Source organism: Etheostoma cragini, chromosome 13 (assembly GCF_013103735.1).
Source record: "Etheostoma cragini isolate CJK2018 chromosome 13, CSU_Ecrag_1.0, whole genome shotgun sequence".
NCBI lineage: Eukaryota > Metazoa > Chordata > Actinopteri > Perciformes > Percidae > Etheostoma > Etheostoma cragini.
The window spans coordinates 14,901,473-14,921,582 of record NC_048419.1 but is presented as its reverse complement, the minus strand read 5'-3'; the positions used below and the strand labels follow the sequence as shown (position 1 = coordinate 14,921,582).

General features: G+C 38.9%; 1 protein-coding gene across 1 annotated transcript; it reads left to right on the top strand.

The window, feature by feature from the left end:
* The first annotated feature begins 2,995 nt into the window (after window positions 1-2,995).
* LOC117955984 lies at window positions 2,996-18,447 on the top strand. Its single transcript, XM_034890812.1, has 5 exons — window positions 2,996-3,943; window positions 7,090-7,224; window positions 11,115-11,270; window positions 18,279-18,298; window positions 18,411-18,447. Exons 1-5 carry the CDS (start codon window positions 3,338-3,340, stop codon window positions 18,445-18,447), a joined length of 954 nt encoding a protein of 317 aa, XP_034746703.1. The 5' UTR covers window positions 2,996-3,337.
* Window positions 18,448-20,110: the final 1,663 nt, after the last annotated feature.

Genomic DNA, 20,110 nt, shown 5'->3' with positions numbered 1-20,110 from the left:
AGAAACCACAATCATTTAAAAGAATTGACAATAAGACATGTACGTAATAATTATTACAGGGCTATAAATCCTATCTTTTTGTAAGGATAGCATCTTTTTTGTTGTCACAGCAGATATGCAGGCGCCAACCGGTGAAGACAGTACTACAGCTGCAATGGTACCACCAAGGAATGTGAGACAGTTAATCCCAATCAACCAAAACAAAAGCTCAGAATGTCACTATGCGGTCATGCCATGACATAACGAGAAGGTGTAAGGTGGTAGTTTTTGGAGAAGCTCTCTAAATGGGTTGTTTTATGTAAGCTACAGGACAGGCGTTCTTATCACCTTCTGCCGAATTGTAATTCCATGTTTTCTGTCATGCAGTGATTGAGTTGAAAAGCACATTCTTTGCTTATCTGACTTCATGCATGTGAATGTTTGTTGTCAAAATCAGCTTTTTGTCTTTCTTATTTCACAGTGTATTTACAGTAGACACTGTCAAAATAACACAGTTTTTCTAGTGTGGGTGTAGTAGTGTTTTTTTTTCTGCAGCTAGACTTTTGTGTGCTTTCCCTTTATGGAATAGATTTTTTACTTAATAGAATAATAACAATCATGGCAAATCTAAGCTGTTATGGATGCTCATTATCCTTTCTTTTCTCTGACTGTTTTATTGGATGTATACTTGCTCTACCTGTCTAATCTCACCTTGCCTTCCTTTTTCAGCTTCCTTTCTTTGCTTGGCTTTCTTCAACATGATAGGTAACTATACCCCTCTATGACAGGAATGTTATATATGGAGCAGCGTGTCCCAGCAGGTTGGCGTAGCTTGCACTGAAATACATGTTTGAGTTAAATTAATTCACATTCTTCACCACAGCATTGTAGGACAGTGGAAGATCTGGGACAGGTGGTGGATGTTTATCAAGATCCTTTATCCAACATTTATGGACTTCATTCATAATTTGACTCATGAATAAGTGTTTTTTATTAGTTTCTGATAAACTTGTGTTGATCCTGTATGGTCTGGAAAGTATTTTACAGTGACATTTTCATTGGCATTTGGTGTGTGGACTTTTCATCTAATAAATTAAACATAAATAATTTTTGACAACGATAAACCACAGACCTTGTTGTTAAAAGTAGTAACTGTTCATCTCCAAGCAAAAAAAGAAAACACAACAAGATAAATGCTGAACTATCATGCTGATCCTTATCTAAAAAAACATAATGTTGCTGAGTTTTTCAAATGCCATTTAGTAATACTTAGACTGCTAAAATCCTTTACATTACAGCCCATATCTTTATACCTTAGCAAATAGATTTTTAGATAGAACACAGGGAATAATGTATTTTATTTTGATTGTGGCTGGAGAGTCAGATTAAAATGACTTCACTTTTAGCTCTTTGTACCCACCACATTGACCAGATCTCTTCTCCCCAATACCTAGAGGGTGAACCTGCCCTTAATAAGCAGAATCATCCTCAAGGTTAACACACAAATCAAATGAATGGACTCTTGAACTAACAATGTAAAATCCAATGTTTGCTGGCAAACTTGAGGAATTCCAATTTCTTGTTGATCAAAGCTGACACAGTTGCTGTATAGGTAAGAACTGAGGGAGATTTACAAAGGATATGAACAAGTTAAAAGCATTACCTCATGCGTTGTTATGGAATGTGCTTTTAAGTTAATTAAAAAAAACTTTGCCTCAAGCCATATTATATAGTATTGAGTGAAAAGAAGGAATGGGGAGAGGGAAAGGTGCAACTCAGATCCCGAGCCTTTCAATGAAAGTCCTATTTGTCTAATGTGCATGCAGCTATTTAATCAAATTCATAATTTCCATAATAGAACTTAAGGTTTCGTTTGCTCTGAGATCATGAGCTAACTTTTCGTCTTTCTTGCACATGCTTGCATGCACGTGCAATAACAGATGCGCACACACTTACACACACGCACACACACACACCTGTCTGTGGAACTCACTGTCCTCTTGCTGCAGTAATGTAGGAGGGAAAAGCATTCCTCAACCCTTTCTTTTTCTCTCCTCCCCTCTCAGCATTTAATGTCTTTTCTGAGGTAAACTCACTCATTCTATACTATCGGTGTCATGCTGCAGACTGCTGTGTTGGACATGCTTTTGGATGACACAACTTCCATACGAAAGCAGCTGGTACGTTAAAATATGTCTGTCTTTGACTATAAATCAGCTTATAGTTCCTTAAATGTTTTTAAAAAACAAGTTACTATTTCAAATGCTCTTATATGGTAATTCTTGAGATGATTATTTATTGGCATATTCGTGGTATTAAGTAACTGTCGTAATAAAACAAAAAGTTAACCCATGGCCTACATACAATAGAAAAAAATGAATCTTTGTTAGCAAGTGTGCAGTAGGAAAGTCTGATTTCTGAAAAGAATTTGTTTATTTTACATGTACATGCTTTTGTGTTTTACAGTTGTAGAATTTTACCTAATTTTAAGACCCACAACTGTGTGTTTAAAAGACAAAGAAAAATGCCAGGCAAGGAAAGGGTGTATCCAGCAGGAAAAAACAACGCGTTTGAACAAAAAGCATTGTTTCATTGACAACAAAAATCAGCCAAAAATGTTTTTTGGAGACAACTTTGACTCTAGCAAGGGCCAGTCACATGTTATTATTTTGGCCCCAAAATATCCCTTTTAACCAATGCATAGGGCTAATAGTAGAATTCACAAAATCAAAAATAGTGGTAAAATTATTTGTGGTAAAATAATTGAAACAAACTGCAGTACTGGGCCACATGTTACTGAGTGGAAAAGGATTGATTTGCAGTGATAGAATGGAAGGATTAATCAAGCAGCAGTTGCATCCCTCTTAAGTCTGTGAGCAAATTCAGGCTTGACTCCATACATCCATTTACAAAATCAAACACTGGATTGTATATGCACATATTCTTTAGTATGCACATGTTTGCACATGAATCATTTTTGCCCAAAACTACAGTCTGTTTTTCTTTCTTTCTCTCCATCTCTCTCCAGTTTAGGTGTCAAAGGAATTTTCTAGGAACTATTCAAATGTGGGCCTAAACGTAAATATCATCCACTCACGCTTTAAATGTATTTTTAGCAGCTGTATGTAAACTGACAGGTGATCAGGTATTTTTTGAATGAGTCACCTTTGTACTCACTATGAAAGAATGGACTGGTGACGATTGGTTCCCCAGTGATGCATGAAGGTCCAACAGCTGCATTGCCTGTTCAGCAGCAGCCTACCAGGCATATTCAGCCCCAGGCTGTGGGTGTACATTTGGGTGACCTGCAAGGTCAAGTTCCCCTCTTGACTCAAAGCACAGCAGCAATCTAAGAACCATGTCTGAACCTGTTCCGCTGCCACATAGTGCTCGGGGTCGCGTGGCCTGTCATGCCCAAAGATGGAAAGAGCTGATGGTAGACATCAGCTCCCCCTGTAATACAACTAAGCCTGACTTAAAACAGAATGGACAATGTGAATGCAGTCAGAGTTCAGACATGACTTCTGGAACTGGTTTGGACATGGATAAGAGTAGTTGCAACCATCTGCCAGCCTCTGTGAATGCATCAGCGAACAGTTCATTGGATCTGCTAAGAATAGTAAAGCACAAGCCAAGTGCCATTGTGTTCTGTGATAATGATTGTAGCACTGACAACCAGGATATCTCTGATGCTGGAGAGTCCTCTTCATCCATCACCGAAGAGAGAGAAGATGGTGACAACGATGATGAGGAGGATGATTTTCCCGAGAAGTCACAATATAAGGAATTCCTCGTCAGTCGTCGCCGTAGAAATTTGAGCAGGAACAGGAAGTACTTGAGGAAGAGACAGGATGCCCAGCTTAATAATGCTGCATCTGGTTGGCAAAAGCCCACCAACAAGGGAAAACCTGAGTTCACAGGTAGCCAGAGGGAAGAGGAAACAACACCGAACAATGAAAAACAGGTAAGAAAAACAAAACAGGAGAAGGGTGATAACAAGAACAAAGAAGTCTTATTCACTGTGTAAAAGTGCCAGTGAAAGCACTTCAGCTGCAGGCCTGTGTTACACTGCACGGCAGACATATTAACTTCTCATAGTAGGGAAAGCACATGTTTTACTAATAACATTAACTCTGTTAAATTAAGTGTCTCAGTAAGCCATGAGCCAGCGTGCAGAACACCAGGACCAAAAAACTTAAAAGCAGCTGTATGGATTTAATCTTTCATTTTATTATTTTCACCTCTGCTTTTCCACACTGTGAAATGACCAACTGTCTTCAGTAAAACGGCCTGTTTTGTAACTGTTAACCCTTCTTCCACCACTAGTGGGAAGCAACTTCTTTCAGACTTTTAACTGTGAGCTTGTTTCCGTGGAAATACTACTTTGTTGCTTGTTGTTGTATTTTTTTAAGGCAATGTGTCTTCCAGATAATTTAAAAAGTATGAATGGGAATTCTGCTTTAATATCAACAAGAACAATATATCACACTCTACGTACTGTATACTGCACAGTATGTTGGAGACGGGTAGTTGATGCATGCTGGTGGATCAGTGGTCATAGATGCAAAATTGCATGTATTTAATATGTGGTGTGTAGCAGCAATGTTGGTGTATTGATTCTGGCAAGGCATCTTTGTTGCTTGTCATCCTTCTCTCCCTCTTTTGCATGTTTCCTGTTTCTCAGCAAAGGTGAAAATGCCAAATCTAATTAAAACATTGCCTGTTAGTCAAATAAAGTTCTGTAATGCTTTTCTGCTATGACCACCCCCCCCCCCCCCCCCCACACACACACACACACATATATATATATATACACATGCTGCAAAAACATTTGGAGATAAATAGTTCACAATCAGTTTTTCAAAGTAAAAAAGGGATCAGAATAAAAGGGAATATTTTGGCAGGTATACCTTTAATCATAAATTCCTCTCATTCCTGACCCAGCCCGGCATCATTCTTGGCCCAGCCTGGCATCTCCACCTCCCAGCATGCACTGTACTAGCGGGCATCCATAGTAGTATTAGTGTGAGCGTGCCCAGACTGCGTTCTCACACCTGTCACAGCAGCCCTCAGTCGCTGGCACGTTCCCATAACAGTCCTCTGCCACTCTGCACACAGTTTTCCCATCTTGGACTGACATGAAAGGATTTGTTCTCTCCGTGCCCCATTTGTGATGTTGTTGACAGGCTTTAGGCTGTGCTCATTTGAATACCTGTTAAGTAAAGGAGGCCCCGTTGTGGTTCTACAATCTTAGAATATCTTGGTTCAGGCAGTTTAGTCACACACAACAATGTGGGTAACAATTTAGAGTAAAAAACAAGTACAAGCAAAAATAAATACTAAAAGTATATGAACTGCATTAAAAGTGAAATTTAACTTGCAAGCTTGGCTGTACTGCTTAAGTTTGAGGGAAGACTGCAAGTTATATAGGTGTTTGGACTCATCTCAGCCTTGGGCACTGTGCACAGTACTGTCTCAATCAATCTTTTTTTTTACAGGAATTAGATCTTTTCTTACTTGAGTACACAATCTATGATATGTTTTTAAAGAAAGAAAATGCACTAAAATGTTTCACTTACATGTGGCCCTTTGTTGTATGTGATTCTTGAATTTCCACGTTTGTACCTTCATGATTGAATGCACTTATTGGAAGTCACTTTGGATTAAAACAAAATCTTAAAGATGAATTATTTCATTCCCAGATGACAATGTTCAACAAGTCAGTCATTACTGCAATTTTCAGTGGAATATTAAGCATCTGGCTTTGGAATATCACCAGAATCTGTTTGCAAGTGAAGCTGCTGCTGCTTACTTCTCCTCTGCTTTTATTTATTATTTAATATTAGTTACAGTAGCCTACCCACATAGTATTGTCATTGATCCATGCACGAATGCCTTTATTTTAGATTAGTAGAACACACTAACTGTAAAGAACAAGGATAGCCTACCCTGCTTTATTTATTCATACTTAGACTTACGTGTCATGATAATGGGTGTTTTAGCCTTTCCAAGACAGTTCAGGCAAATAATGAAATGGTCTTGAAGCAGAGGCATAGTGATGCATTAAGAGCTCTTTCCTCTGTAAATACTTTGGTCACAAGCCTATTAACATTTCATGACCTTTGAGTGCACTCTGCTGTGAATAGTAAGAGTGTTCAAATGGGTTTTCATGCGCATGCCATGGTGTGCATTTGTGCTCACATTTGCAAATTTTACGTGCCACTCTGTGTATGTTCACGTTTGCAGTCACTCGTGCTACTAAAAAGCCTCCACGCCCTGTGTTCTCTCCTTGCCCTGGCTCTGTCCCCCATAGTGAGTATAAAAATAGCACCCTGCTGTACATAGACAGCCTTCTGTGTAGGAATCTGGAGATTTGGGGGCTGAAACACACGGGAAATGGCTTTGCTGCCAAAGCCATTACTGCAGATATTTCGAAACTGGTCAAACCCATCATGGGTTTGGGAATGGGATTGGACAGAATGGTGTGTTTGTGTGTCTATGCATTTATGTGTGTGAGTGAGGGGGCTGTTTTTGGACTTCAGGCTCCTCAAAGAGGCCCTATGTGCTGCTATCAGCCTCTGGGACTCAGGCATTGGCAGCGGAGCCCAGAAACAAAGCAGTTTGTTCATTTCCTGGAAGGTCAGTGAACAAGTGTTTCAGTCAGAGTCCATGACCAATGGGTGGAGAGGGAAAGAGAGGGAAAGCTAGGGTTTAGGTATGGGCATAACTGAGCTGAATATAATGGACAGATATTACAACACATTTACGTAACGTGCGCTGGCTACACTGCTGTTTTTTTATATAGTTTAAAGGAAGTTTATTAAGGCATCTTTATATTTGGCTTTAGTATTCATCTTCTATCAAAGACTTCTCTTGTCTTTGCTCTACAATAATCTCATTGAGAAGGTGTCACGTCCTCCATAGTGAAGGGTACACTGTATCTATCAGGAGGCTAGAGGCAATGAAGGGTGGAGTAGGTAGGTAGGCAGGAGTGTGCGTTGGGTGAGGTTCAGCAGTTTTCTCCCATACCAGCATACATCATTGCAAGGTTAACCCAGAGTTTTTTCTTGAGCCATATTTACTTTTGTGTCTTTTGACCTTTGTGTTTAGGCTGCTGCTTGTGAATCCATGAACCTGCTGATGAAAAAGTTGGATAACCTCAATGAGCCGATCGAGGAAGGCCAAAGCGCTGATTCCTCCCACTCAGACGTGGCCAATGTTGACGATGAGCAGCAGAGCACCATGGTAAGTCAAGTACACTTAAATCAACTGGACAATCATTAAGATGAAGTGAAAAAGTTTTTTATATTCATGTACATGTAGTAGGTAAACTCTGAATCAGTTACACAAAACCAAAATTGAAACTAGAAGTACTGTTTGGTGAATGAAACATTTCATTATGCCATTTAATGCATAATTAAAATTAAAACCTTGTATTTCCACATAAGTTGATCATTCAGAAAGTTAAAAAATCTGTCACACTGCTGCTATTACTGCACAAACATTTTTTTATGTGAATTAAAGTATACAAACAACATAAAGGTTTGCATGAGCGTTGAATTAGAAATAAAAATGGATAACATAGTTTTAATACCAAATGGTACCAAAACGCCATTACTTTTAGTACTACATACCTTTTTAAACAACAACTATAGAAGTATATTACAACGTACCATTGGTGGCCACACACAGAATTTACCATCGAGCGCACAGCGACAATGCCAACAGATGTAATTTAGTGAAATGGGTTGCAGGCTTACAGTCTCTCCCCGTTGTAATGCGGGGTAGATTAATTAAGAATAATAGATTGGATGGGCTCCATCCAATGTTGTTTTTCCACCATTAAAGCCTTCCCTTAATCACACGGTTTCTGACTCGTCTGGCATCCATCTGGAAACAACATCAATCCTCCAGGAACTAGCTAGTAAGAGCTGAGCTCACAGCGGCTTACTGTTAATTAAAAGGTTTGTTTAACATCATTTCTGAAAGGAGATTGTAGCTAGCTTCTGTGCTGTGCTCCTTTGCTCTCCTCTCACATTACATTCCAGCTACCTCATTACGCATGCCAAGTGTAAATCTGGCAACCTCAAATAGCTGTTAAACCAACAGCAAAGAACTTAAGAATTCTTATAAAAGTGCTGCATTTAATCAAGTGGATCTTAATTAAAGCAGTAAAACAGGTTTTTGTGTCAAATTATCTTTTAAATATTTTTATGTAACACTAAAGTAACTTTTATTTTCACTGGGTATATGTTTTTTTCTGCAGCCACCTATTATGGTAAAATACACAATACAGCACAATGATGGTAAATATAAATGAAAAATCAATAAGAATGTTCAGTTCAGATGCCTGCATTAAAGTGGAAGAGGAGCAGAGAGACCATTAATCCCAAAAATGTCAAATATTTATTGTGTAATAAAGATTAAATGACCTCAGCCCAGAATGGTAATGTGTGACTTTTTATATTTATTTTGGCAGTGAAAGGCGTTCAGGGTTGGGAGCAGGACAGTGTGAGAAGGGATAAGGATTAATTTGAAGAAAAAAAAAGAAGATGAACTCAATAGTTAAATATCATAACCTCATCTTGTTGTAAATACCCAACATAATCTCTTTATTTATCTAACAATACAGATTTTGTCTTTGCAAGTCAGGGGCTTAATATGGAGAAAAAATGCAGAAATAATTGTCTTCACTCCAAACAGTAGGCTACTCTCTGATTGTCTTTTTATATTTATTCCTTAGTCATTGTCCAGGAATCAGACAAGATAATTTAACCATCACTCCCAATTGCATTTGCACAATTGCAAGTGCTATAACTATTTTATATTAATGAACGTCCATTACATTCAAGCCATTGTCAAATGAGTTGATACAAAGCTAATTAAGCCAGCTCCATAAAACTTTCTGTATTTCTCAGTATGTTTCCAAAATGGTGTCGTCCTGTGATGCACGTAGCTTGTGTGTTGCGTATTAGGTCATTTCTGAGGGGGAACCACAGCAGCATTCAGCTTTGGAGACAAAGAGGACGTAACAAATACAAGATAATTACATCTTTTGAAAATGTATTCTTGTTTTTTTTAATGCTCTGTGTCCTCCTTGATTTGACATTGTAAACGCTACTAGCAACTGTGTTCAGTGGTAATTAGCTAATTCTAGCATGCTAATTTACCAAAATTAAGACTACAAACACTGTCCCTGTGAGCATGACGGCATGCTGACGTTAACATTTGCTCAAACCACCGCTGTGCCTAAGTGCAGTCTTACAAAGCAACTAGCATGGTGGTAGACTTTTAGACTTGCATTCTGATAGATGGGCTTTCCACTGTGAGAATTATAGAACTAGATATGGAACCAAAAAAAATGCTCATCTAACAAACCACTTTAACTAAAGATAACAGTGGAAATACAGTTGTGCCAATTTTAAAATTTCAGTTAAAACTATACTTTGTATTTGGGGACACAGAGTCCTTGATGTTGTTATCTAACTGTGACCACATAGTTAGAAAATTAGCAACAGCATCAGGCCCTCTATGTTGGAAATGCTCCTCAGGGTCAGAAAGGGAATCTTCTACACAGTCAAGCATTGTATGTTGTAATGAAGGGAAAATGTGTCTCTCTGTGCACGCATTTGAAGATTGGATTATTGCACGCTAGTTACGGAAATGTATGCCATTCCTCCTTCACTTTTAGTAACACACTCACATTTTTCGCACACGTCCACGTTATCGCTTAGTGTTGGATGGGAGGGGAGAGCGGGAAGCACAGAAATGGGTCTTCCCACGGAAGTGAGTACAGTAGTTGAGTCATGAGGTCAAGCAGGGATGGACTTTCCAGTGTTGTCACTGAGTGGAGATACAGGGGAAACAAGGATGGGCTGAATAAAAAGGGTGATTTTTTTGAATGGGAGAAGGGCAGACACATCATCAGCAGTGTCTTATATCTTCAAACACTACCCACCAACACCAGCTCCACTAGATACTTCACAGAAACCAAACAGAGATACAGAGAGCTGCTGAAGAGGCAGGGGACATGAAGACAGGGAGTGGAGTAAGAGATGGGGAGGAGACACTGCTACATAGAGACTGACATTAAAGACATAACTGCAATTAATATTAGCAAACAAGACAATAAATGAGAAGAACGGGTAGCAGCAGTGGTGGAGGAAGTTTTTAGATCCTTTACTTAAGAAGTGATATCACATATTGTGAAAATACTCTGTTACAAGCAAAAGTCCTGCTTTGGAAATGTCATTTAAGTAAAAGTATGTATGTAGTATGTATAATCAGGAAAATATACTTAAATTAGTATTGTTAGTAAAAGTATTCAATGCAGAATAAAGTCCCCTGTGAGTGATACTGTTTTATATTACATCATATGTCTTAATGTAAAAGCAAGATTATTTTTTAGTTGGTTGAGGTGGAGTTCAATTTGAAATATTCTGTATAAAACCACAGCTAATAATTATTGACGATTGATTATGGAGGAATCTGCTGATCATTTATTCCATTAATTAAATAATTGATTGTTTGGTTTGTAAAGATTCTGAATATAGTGAGAAATGATTTCACAGTTATCCAGAGCCCAAAGTGACACCTTAACAATGTTGGTTTTGTCCAACCAACAGTCCAAAGCTCAAAATTACTATAAATACTTTCAAATTATTAAAATGAGTTAAAGGAAAAGAAACTTATAACTAAAAGTATCAGATACATTTATTGTAACCCAGATTCTCATTATATCACATGATCAGGAGATGTTAACGTTTCCATTTTTCTTTGGCACCAAGGATTTCTTGTATTGGCTTAAAAGTGACAAGATGGGCCTTTTGATGACTTTGTATTTGTCAACTGCTTTTTGCAAGTTCAAGAAGGATCTTTCAATCTCAGCTTTTAAGCCAACATGGAAGAAAAGTCCTCTAAGTGAAATTGAAATTTTTAGAGCTGTATTTTCTTGTCCACTGGACTACTTGATCGAAAGCTACTGACTGGAACTTGTGCTGAGGTTGTTTTTGTCAACTGCTGTTTCCAATGTCAAGAAGGAACTTTCCATCTCAATTTGCAGTTAGAGTGTCTTGTGCTGGGCTTAAGGAGCATCTTTTCTGTGACCCTACCTGACCTTTCTTCTCTCCTCCCAGGGTGACCCAGCTGTGAGAAGAGCTTCAGACAAACCTGAGCCTTTGACCAGGCGACGTTCGCAACCCCTGACCCGCAGCAGACCGCTGAGCCGAAGCAGGCCGCTGACCCGCTCGTCTCTCTCGTCCCCTACACATCTCCATGCTCGACGGGCCAGGGTGAGCAAGACTGTACTTCTGTGTGTGTCTAGAGAGGATTTGTGAGGTGAACTGAAAATGTTAGGTTACGTTGCTAAAACCAAAAACTTCATGGTAACAACAAGTTTAGTTATTTTGTTTGGACTGACGTTGCAGTGAATCGTCCAGTCAGAAATGAGTAGCTAAAATGATTGTTTGTGGATATGTTTGTGCATGCAAGTGCCTGCTCACTTTTCCCTACACATTATAGGTAGAAAGCTGTTTGGTAAATGTAAACGGACTGTTCTTATGTAGCGCTTTTCTAGTCCTAACGACTACTCAAAGCGCTTTTACATAGTACAGGAACAATTCACCATTCGCACACATTCATACACTGTGGCCGAGGCTGCCGTACAAGGTGCCACCTGCTCGTCAGATAAACACTCACACATATTTACACTAAAATGGTGCAGCATCGGGGGAAACTAAGGGGTTCAGTGTCTTGCCCAAGGACACTTCGACATGGAATGAAGAAGACATGGCTAAGGATCAAACAATCCACCTTCCGATTGGCAGGCAACCTCTCTACCGCTGAATGAAACAAAACTGCCTCAAAAATGAAACCAACCTGACTATAAATGCATTTTAATATATGACACAGAGCACTGTTTCATATGTTATATTTAAGTGGTCAAATTAAATCAATGAATGAATCAAACCTGAAATTTGCCCTGAATACTTTAATTAATCACAAATGCAACCAGGTTACAGTCTACTGCAGCTTCTCCCACGTTAACCCCACCTTGGCCCGGTGTTTGTCTGCTAATTGTTATGTCAGGTTACCACTCACAAGCAGATATCATGTCTGTGATTTACCCTCAATTTAATCAGCTCACACACTTAGTCCAAACATGTTGTTAACTAATGCCTCACTCACTGTATAGAAACAGCTTGGACCCTTGGAACACTTTGTAGCTGCAGACAGGAGCCTCAGAGACACATCTGATTGATACATCAGTTAACCATCTGAGGAAATCTTTTGATGTCTACCAAAGTCAATTTGTAACATCCTTTGACCTTCAGGCTCAGGCCAAACAGTTGTGGACAGTGACTAGTTGGTTTTTGGTACAGTGTGCTGAAACAAAGTGATCTTTAAACTGCCTTGATATATTCTAGTGTCTTACACTAGGAATTTCTACCCAAAGGTCTTTAAAGGAAAGCAAACGTTTTTATATACTATCTCTTTTGACAATTTCTTTTAAAAACCTTAATTTACGCCATCCTGTTTCTTCTATCATCTCTCCTCCCTCTCTCTGGGCTTCTGTCTGGTCTGCATGTCCCCTGCTGTTGTGTAAATAAAGTGAAAGTAAAACAATTAGACAGCCTTGCTCTGTCCAGCAGTATGTAAGGTCACCTTCGTCTGCGTCAGCACTGCGCCAACAAAAACAAACTGCCAAAAATACACCACTGCTCAACAGGTACAGCTGTCAGACAGATAAAAGGGAGGTAAAGAGCAAACATGAGGAAATGGATTAAGTGATATTGATATTTTTATAATTGTAAATAACAAACACATTAAAGGTGAAAGTTTAATATTGGTAGTAGTTTGACAACCTGGAGCTTTCAATCACATCACCTGGTCTTCATCAGTGGATAAATTCACTCAGTTTTTGTGAATTTAAATCTGTTGGCATACACACTGCTGTTGTGCTTTTAAGACTTCTCTTTTTTTTACTCATAAGTTGAGCATGCAATTTCATTCTTGGTCTTGGAAATAGTACTTTGAGTGAACACGTGATTAAAAGTTCTGGAAAAAGCTAGTGAGTGGACCTTGAGTTGTGATTGTTTTGTGAGATTGTTTTGTGACTAAGAGGCAGAATTTCTCAGTATGGTATACCTTCATTACTTATTATTATAATTATTAATATTATTGTTGTTGTTATTATTATTAGCTTGCATGCTCACCATAAACACTGTTTGGTGGTTTGCAAGTAAAAAGAGATCTAAACATCTGGGCTAAATCTAGTTGAAAGTCATTTTATTTTTTTTGAACAAATTGAGCCCTTGAGCCTGCATACTAACCATGCACACATGATGTCATGTTAATGTTATTTAAACAACAATTATATCTGACACATCTGTCACTTTTCATTAAATTACATCCCAGTTTTACCAAGATGTCTTTACATCTGCATAACTGCAAAAAATACAATGGTACATGCCTTTGGTGAGCATGTCAGAATTATTAGTTGTGGATTTGTATGTGTGTGTGTTTGCGTGCATGGATGTGTGTGTAGAGCGGCAGGAGCCGTGGAATCAGACTGATGCTAAGGAGTGAGTTTATTTCCCCCTGACCGTGACTGATAAAGTACAGTTGTCCAAACTGACATCAACTGACACAAGCACACTCACATATGCGCACACATGTGTACATATGCGTGCACAAATGCACACACAGACACAGACACACACAGGTACACAGGTTCTTATCAGCTCTGAATTTAGAATTGTGTTTGTTAAATTGCAGTAATTCTTTAAATAAATTGTTATCATTATTTTATCATAATTTTAAAACAAGCATTGAACATTTCATAGTTCATATATTAGCCACATCAGTACTGTAATATTTTGATTGGTGATTGGATGACTTAAATACCTTTTACTCACCTTTATTTAGTTTTGGTGGGATGGTTATTTTATTCTTGCTGTTTGTTCATTAGTCATTCAGCACGTCATTCATACAGGCTGTTTGTTCTCTTATCATTAGTAAGACTGCTTATTACTGCAGATAGCTATTCATACTTTAAAAATTGCTTTTGTAGCAAATTTATGGGTTTTGTCTGGTTACATCTTGCAAGACAAATATAGTTAATAACATATCAAAGTAAGAATTCTACATCATTAATCATCACTACCTATATACTGAACGTAAATGGGTGGTGGTTGGCATTCTCTGGTAAGAGTAATTTTCCCTGCTCATTTATATGAAATTCAAATCTTAATACACGTCTGTACAAACTTAAATTGACGAGTGAGATGAGGCCTTACTTGTTTAGTGCATTACAGTATATGATCTTAGGACGAAGGAAAGCCCATGGGCAATCATGCAGAATTTCCTGAGTAATTGCAAAACTGCAGGTGCATCATTTGGTAAATCCCAGCTCCTGAAGACCTCTGTAAGGATGTGTGATACTCTGTCTGTGTTTTGATCATGATTCACACACTGGTGAGAAATAAATCCGGGACATTATTTTTCCGGATTGCATCTGTTGTCAGATGTCAAACTGTGGATTCAGGGACTTTTTGAAGTAGAGCGTGTGTGTGACGTACTCCTCGTGATCAGTGTCTAAGCTTATCTTTTTTGATTACCACAACCTTTAATGCGTGAACTCTGGTTGGTCTCCACATCACAGCTACTAACACACACACACACACACACACACACACACACACACACACACACACACACACACACAAACACACACACAGCCTTGCCTGTACAAATACACAACACATGCATATTCAGGTGCATAAACAAAGATATGCGGATAAGCTCATACAAAAAAACACAAATACTTTATGCTTTGATGTTTTGGTTTAGTGGAATTTGTCTTGTGATAACACTCAGAAGCTTATCATACTTTCACCAGAACAAACACTGAGGTTTCTAATTGGGAATATATATTCTGTGTTAAAAAGAATATTAATATGTACTATTTTTTTACCTTTGGTCTTCAAGTTTTTTCTTTTTTTTCTCTCTCTGGGACTCAAGTTCCCACCAGAGACAGTGATATGAGAGTCTGAAGAGATGATTAATGAGTCCAACTCTGACCCCTGTCCATATCTCTTATCTTCAGTGTCCCTTTTTGATTGACTCGCACAGGCGTCATGCCAACTGTAGCTAACGGCAACCTAGGGAGATGTCCTGCATTCGCCGCGCTGCGGAATTGTTTATTTTTTTTCGTGTTTTGTCTGTATGTGTGTTTGTGTGTGTGTGTGAGCTCACACATCCATGTGTTTATGTATGTGTGTACATATTGGGGTGTCTCCAATGACCACCAATGATAGTCTATGGAGGAGAGGTGCAGTATGGGTAACAAAGCCCCAGAGGATGCAGGGAGGTCAGAGGTGGTGCTATTGGTGGCATATGCCAAGGTTGTGTGTGTGTGTGTGTGTATGTGTGTGTGTGTGTGTGTGTGTGTGTGTGTGTTTGCAAGACAGAAACATTTTATACAAGCATGGCAGCGCTGAGCAAGGAGTAGTTTAGTTTCATTGTTTGGACTTTCATGCTTCAGGTTTTTTTTTTACTTGAGGGTGTTTATTTTCTCCTCTCATATGAGGAAACACTGTCAAATCAATCAAGTGTTTGCTACCACACAGCGTGGCTTGCACATATCTCTGGTCACATAGCTGACATTCAGTCTGCTTTCTGCCAGATAAACAGAGAATTCCTCCCAGGGAGTTCCAACCAGAACTATTGGTGTTAGTACCTTTGTTCTCTGCTGGGAGTCTTCTTATCAGGCTGTAGATTAATTGTCCATAGCGTATATCTAATGATGCATGTTTTTCTTAGTGTGACGTGTCTGTGGGTGTGTTTATGAGAGAGAATGCATGCCATTCAAATCTACCCTCAAGCCACCGAGGAAAATATTTTAGTCCCTGCTAAGATGAAAGGATTTATTTTTAATATGTTTTTTCTGAAGAATTATTATGCAATAACAGAGGAGTCTTTTTGTATAAATGCTTAAGCGCTTTCCTTAATCTCAAGTTTGTTTGCACTTCAATGATCTCTTAATCAATTATGTCTTTTATAAACTCTATTCTGAACTCAATTGGAGCTACTTGATATCCTGCCCAAGCTCAAAGATGGAAACTAATATGAAATGCAAAAGAATTAAGCAAAATCTTTTCTTTATTTTCATTTAAAATTAAGCAGCCAATCAAGTTGCAAACACCAATATTGAAAGGTGTATACGATAATGCAGACCAACAGAACAGATAATACAGTCAACATTTTTTAGATTTACTTATGACTTGCACAACAATTACTTTGCCCTGTCTTTGATCAATAACTAACTCTCATCTGTCAATCCCCAGTGCAATACTGTAAATTAAAAAAAGAATGGCTTCTTCACAGAATACTCATTCAAAATAAACACAAAGGATTCAGTTTTCTGAAGTTAATTCATCATGTACAGGGACCATACATTCAATACATTGGCTTTTCTAGGTGAAACTTTGCTACATGTCATTATTGGGAGTTGGAGTCTAGCATTGAACATAGTTTTGTATGCTGTTTATTCCAGTTCTTTTTAGACAGATGAGTACACTACTAATGACTGCTCTGGTAATAATTGCCACTGAAAGATATTTTAAAAGAGTACTGCTATTTTAGAGCAGCTGATAAACTATGAATGACCTTGGCATGAACCAAACACACACTGTCACAGATTCTCTACACTTTCACGGCAGTCCAGGATTATAAAAAACGTATAATCCTTCAGACGTTTCATTTATTGGAAAGCGCTCGGGGAGGCTGCCTAATCTCAACCTTTGGCCCATGAATCCTTTTAGTGTGCCCTTTGCATGTTTGTTAATATGTTTTTGATATGTCTGACTGGAGGATTTCAGCTGATGTATGGATCAACAGACTTCTGACTTCAGACTTCTGACTTCTGACTTCAGATTTTCCTTGAGGCAAGGATTTTCACTCCTTTTAGCTGATAGTACAGTTGCACGCTTCCTTAAAATGTTCTTTTAACTTGTGTAAAAGTATCAGTATCTTTGTCTATGATGTTGAGTGTGTGTGAGACAGGGAAAACATCAATCTACTGCCACTGTGTGTTACCTCATATATGATACCTCACACAGAAAAGCAGTTGACTCAGCAATTAACACGCAATAAACCTTAATAATTTAATGACGTTTGTGGTCTGTGTGTGTGTGTGTGTGTGTGTGTGTGTGTGTGTGTGTGTGTGTGTGTTTGTTAGTAGCTGTGATATGTAAACCCACCAGAGTGCATACATTAGGATGTCCCTTATTTAATCAGTGCTTAGTAAGTTGACAGCGAGTGTTTGTGTGTGTGTTTGTGTGTGTGTATGTGTGTGTGTGTGTGTGTGTGTGTGTGTGTGTGTGTGCGTGTGTGTGTGTGTGTGTGTGTGTGTTTGTGTGTGCTGAATATTGCGATTCTGGAAGTGGATTTGGCTTTAGTCCCGGTCTCTCCCTGTGGTTCTTCCTTAGCTCTACCTTTTCATTACACCTCTGTCTTTCTGCCCTCTGCTGTCTTTTTTGATCGTTGAAACTTGAGCTCAATCCCCACATTGATTTAATTTTTCCTTGTCTATTTTCCATCATGATTTGTTTAATTGTAACTGTTACTGTGTTGCGTAATAGTATTTAGTATATGCACACAGTTTTCATATGCAATATTATTATCTTTTCGGGTGTGCCCACTTTCGGTTTTAACTAGAAATAAAGTGGTTTGTAATTATTGTTTGCCTTTGTTTTCTGCCTACTACGACTGGAAAGAACACTGACGCGATTAGAACCATAACAGTAAAGCTGCAGGCCACAAAACCAAAACAATGAGCTGAAAGATTGTAAAACTCTACTACTTGTGTATTTGTGTGTGTGTATGTGTTGGCATGTGTGTTTGGCGACACACATATGAGTGCATATTTGTGTATGTGTTTGTGTGTGGTCCTGCAACCCTACACTAGCACAGAGAAAATGCTTGAGGAAGCATGTTGGTCCTTGAGGATTTTGCTGCTAAAATTCTTATTTTAATAGCTCAAACCCACGCTGAATGTGTAGCACTCCAAAGTGCCTTTAAAATGAGACCCTCAGCAACAAGTCCTCCTATCAGGATGTGATCTGCACTCCCGTGACCTATGGAGTTTCCTCCGTGTCCATTAGCTATTGTTCTCCCTCCCGGTCCTGCCCCAGGTCCTGCTACTTCCATACCACACTCTGCACCCTGTGGTCCTCCGCACTCGGCTTTCAATCCCCTATGTCTGTCTCCAAATAATGTGTGTACCCCTCCCTATTCAGTTCAACACGTTATACCTCAGGTTGAGTCTGCTTCCCTTATCTCAGCCCTGGTTTTCCCTATTTCCCATCTGTATCATCTCTCTGCTTTGGTCCTTATGGCTGAGACCCTTGCTCTGTGTCCCCCGGCCTCAGGCAGGCCACAGTGATAGCCATCTCTGGCCGTAGGTGATCTAGTCTCCAGAATAAGAGGTGGACGATGTCAACAGATTTGTCTTTGGACAAGCAAAGATGTTGTTGTTGTTACTGGAGAGAGAGAGAGAAAGTACAGTATCTGGGCTAGACACTTAGAATTAGCTCTTGACCAACTTTCCTCCTGGCCCATTGACCAGACCAGCATTCCTTGATGGCCGGTGCAGAAACATTGACAGAGACTGTTGATACTGTTGATTCAAGCACAGGTATAATATTTGGCTTCTTGTATTGTATGATGACCCCTGATAAGCACATGTATCCTAAAATATTATAAAAACATTAATTATTTCTTCATTCCACTGTATATTAGTAAAGATCAAACTCAAATCTCAGGCAGGAAAATGTGAATAGTTTCCACTCAGACTTGATCCTTCTTCCACTGGAAAACCAAATGACTTCAAACTTTTAACAAAAAAGACATCACATTTTCATTGTTTGTCTTAATGTGGGATCTCCAGGGCTGCCATTGTCTGTCTTCCCCTCTTCATTTCCTTTGTTGCTGAGTCTTCACTGCCTTTGCTTTTGCAGGAAGAACCTGTCAATCACAGTCTGATATATCAGAGTCAAGGGTCAAGTTAACAGTATCACCTCTGCATACTAAACCTGTTTTTTTATATTTCATGTTTCAAGCATAGATCTGAGAAGACATACTTTCTTTCTGCAATAGAGTTTGTTCCTTTACCTCTTTTAGCTTTTATATACCTCCAAATAAAAGTTTCTAATTATACAGTGAAACAACACGTTTTTGATAATATATAGTTTTCAGCTCATCTTATGTTGCTGAAGGTAAAGAACATGATTACGAGTAAACACATAAACAGATGTGATTTGAATCCTGCTGCATTAGTCTTTGAAGTGTTTTTTGAGGAAGCAAGCAACATATGGAATTACTATGTGATTCACAGTAAGATGATTAGGTGTGTGTGTGTGTGTGTGTGTGTGTGTGTGTGTGTGTGTGTGTGTGTGTGTGTGTGTGTGTGTGTGTGTGTGTGTGTGTGTGTGCTTTCAGGGATCACTGAAAATAGAGGGTATGAGCTAGGAATGTCAAGGTTACACAGTGCCATCTGTTCAATGGTTTCATTTAATCCGGAGGTTTTCCACTTAAAGCAGACTGGGGGTGCTCACTGAAGGTAACAAGCTGCAGACATTGTATTTTACAGGATGAGGAATCTTTCTGCTTTATGAAGATGATTCACTGTCTGGATTCTTCATTTGTTTAGTTTTAAACGCATTGCACCCAAAGATTTTATAGTCTCGCCTTGCCAGACCCTCCTCCGCAACGCTGCGGAGGAGGGTCTGGCGAGTCCACACAGCATTTTGTGACGTAAGAAAAACGTCCTCTGGTTTATTGGCATTTCTTTAAACCAATCCCAATCGTTATGGACGACGCTAGGCTCTGCACGGTGGCATGGTTTTGCTGCAAATTAGTCGTGGGAAGGAACTTCTTTTGGTGGTACATGTGTATGTTTAAAAGTTTTTAAGTCATGTGAGTGAAAACTCAGATTGGACAGATAATCTAGCTGGTTGGTTTGATCTACGATGCAATGATCTGAGGAGCAGTTAACCATAGTCCTCATTAATCGAATGGAGTTTAAAATTCCAACACAAAGAAAGCAAAAGAAAATAGATCCTATTATTAT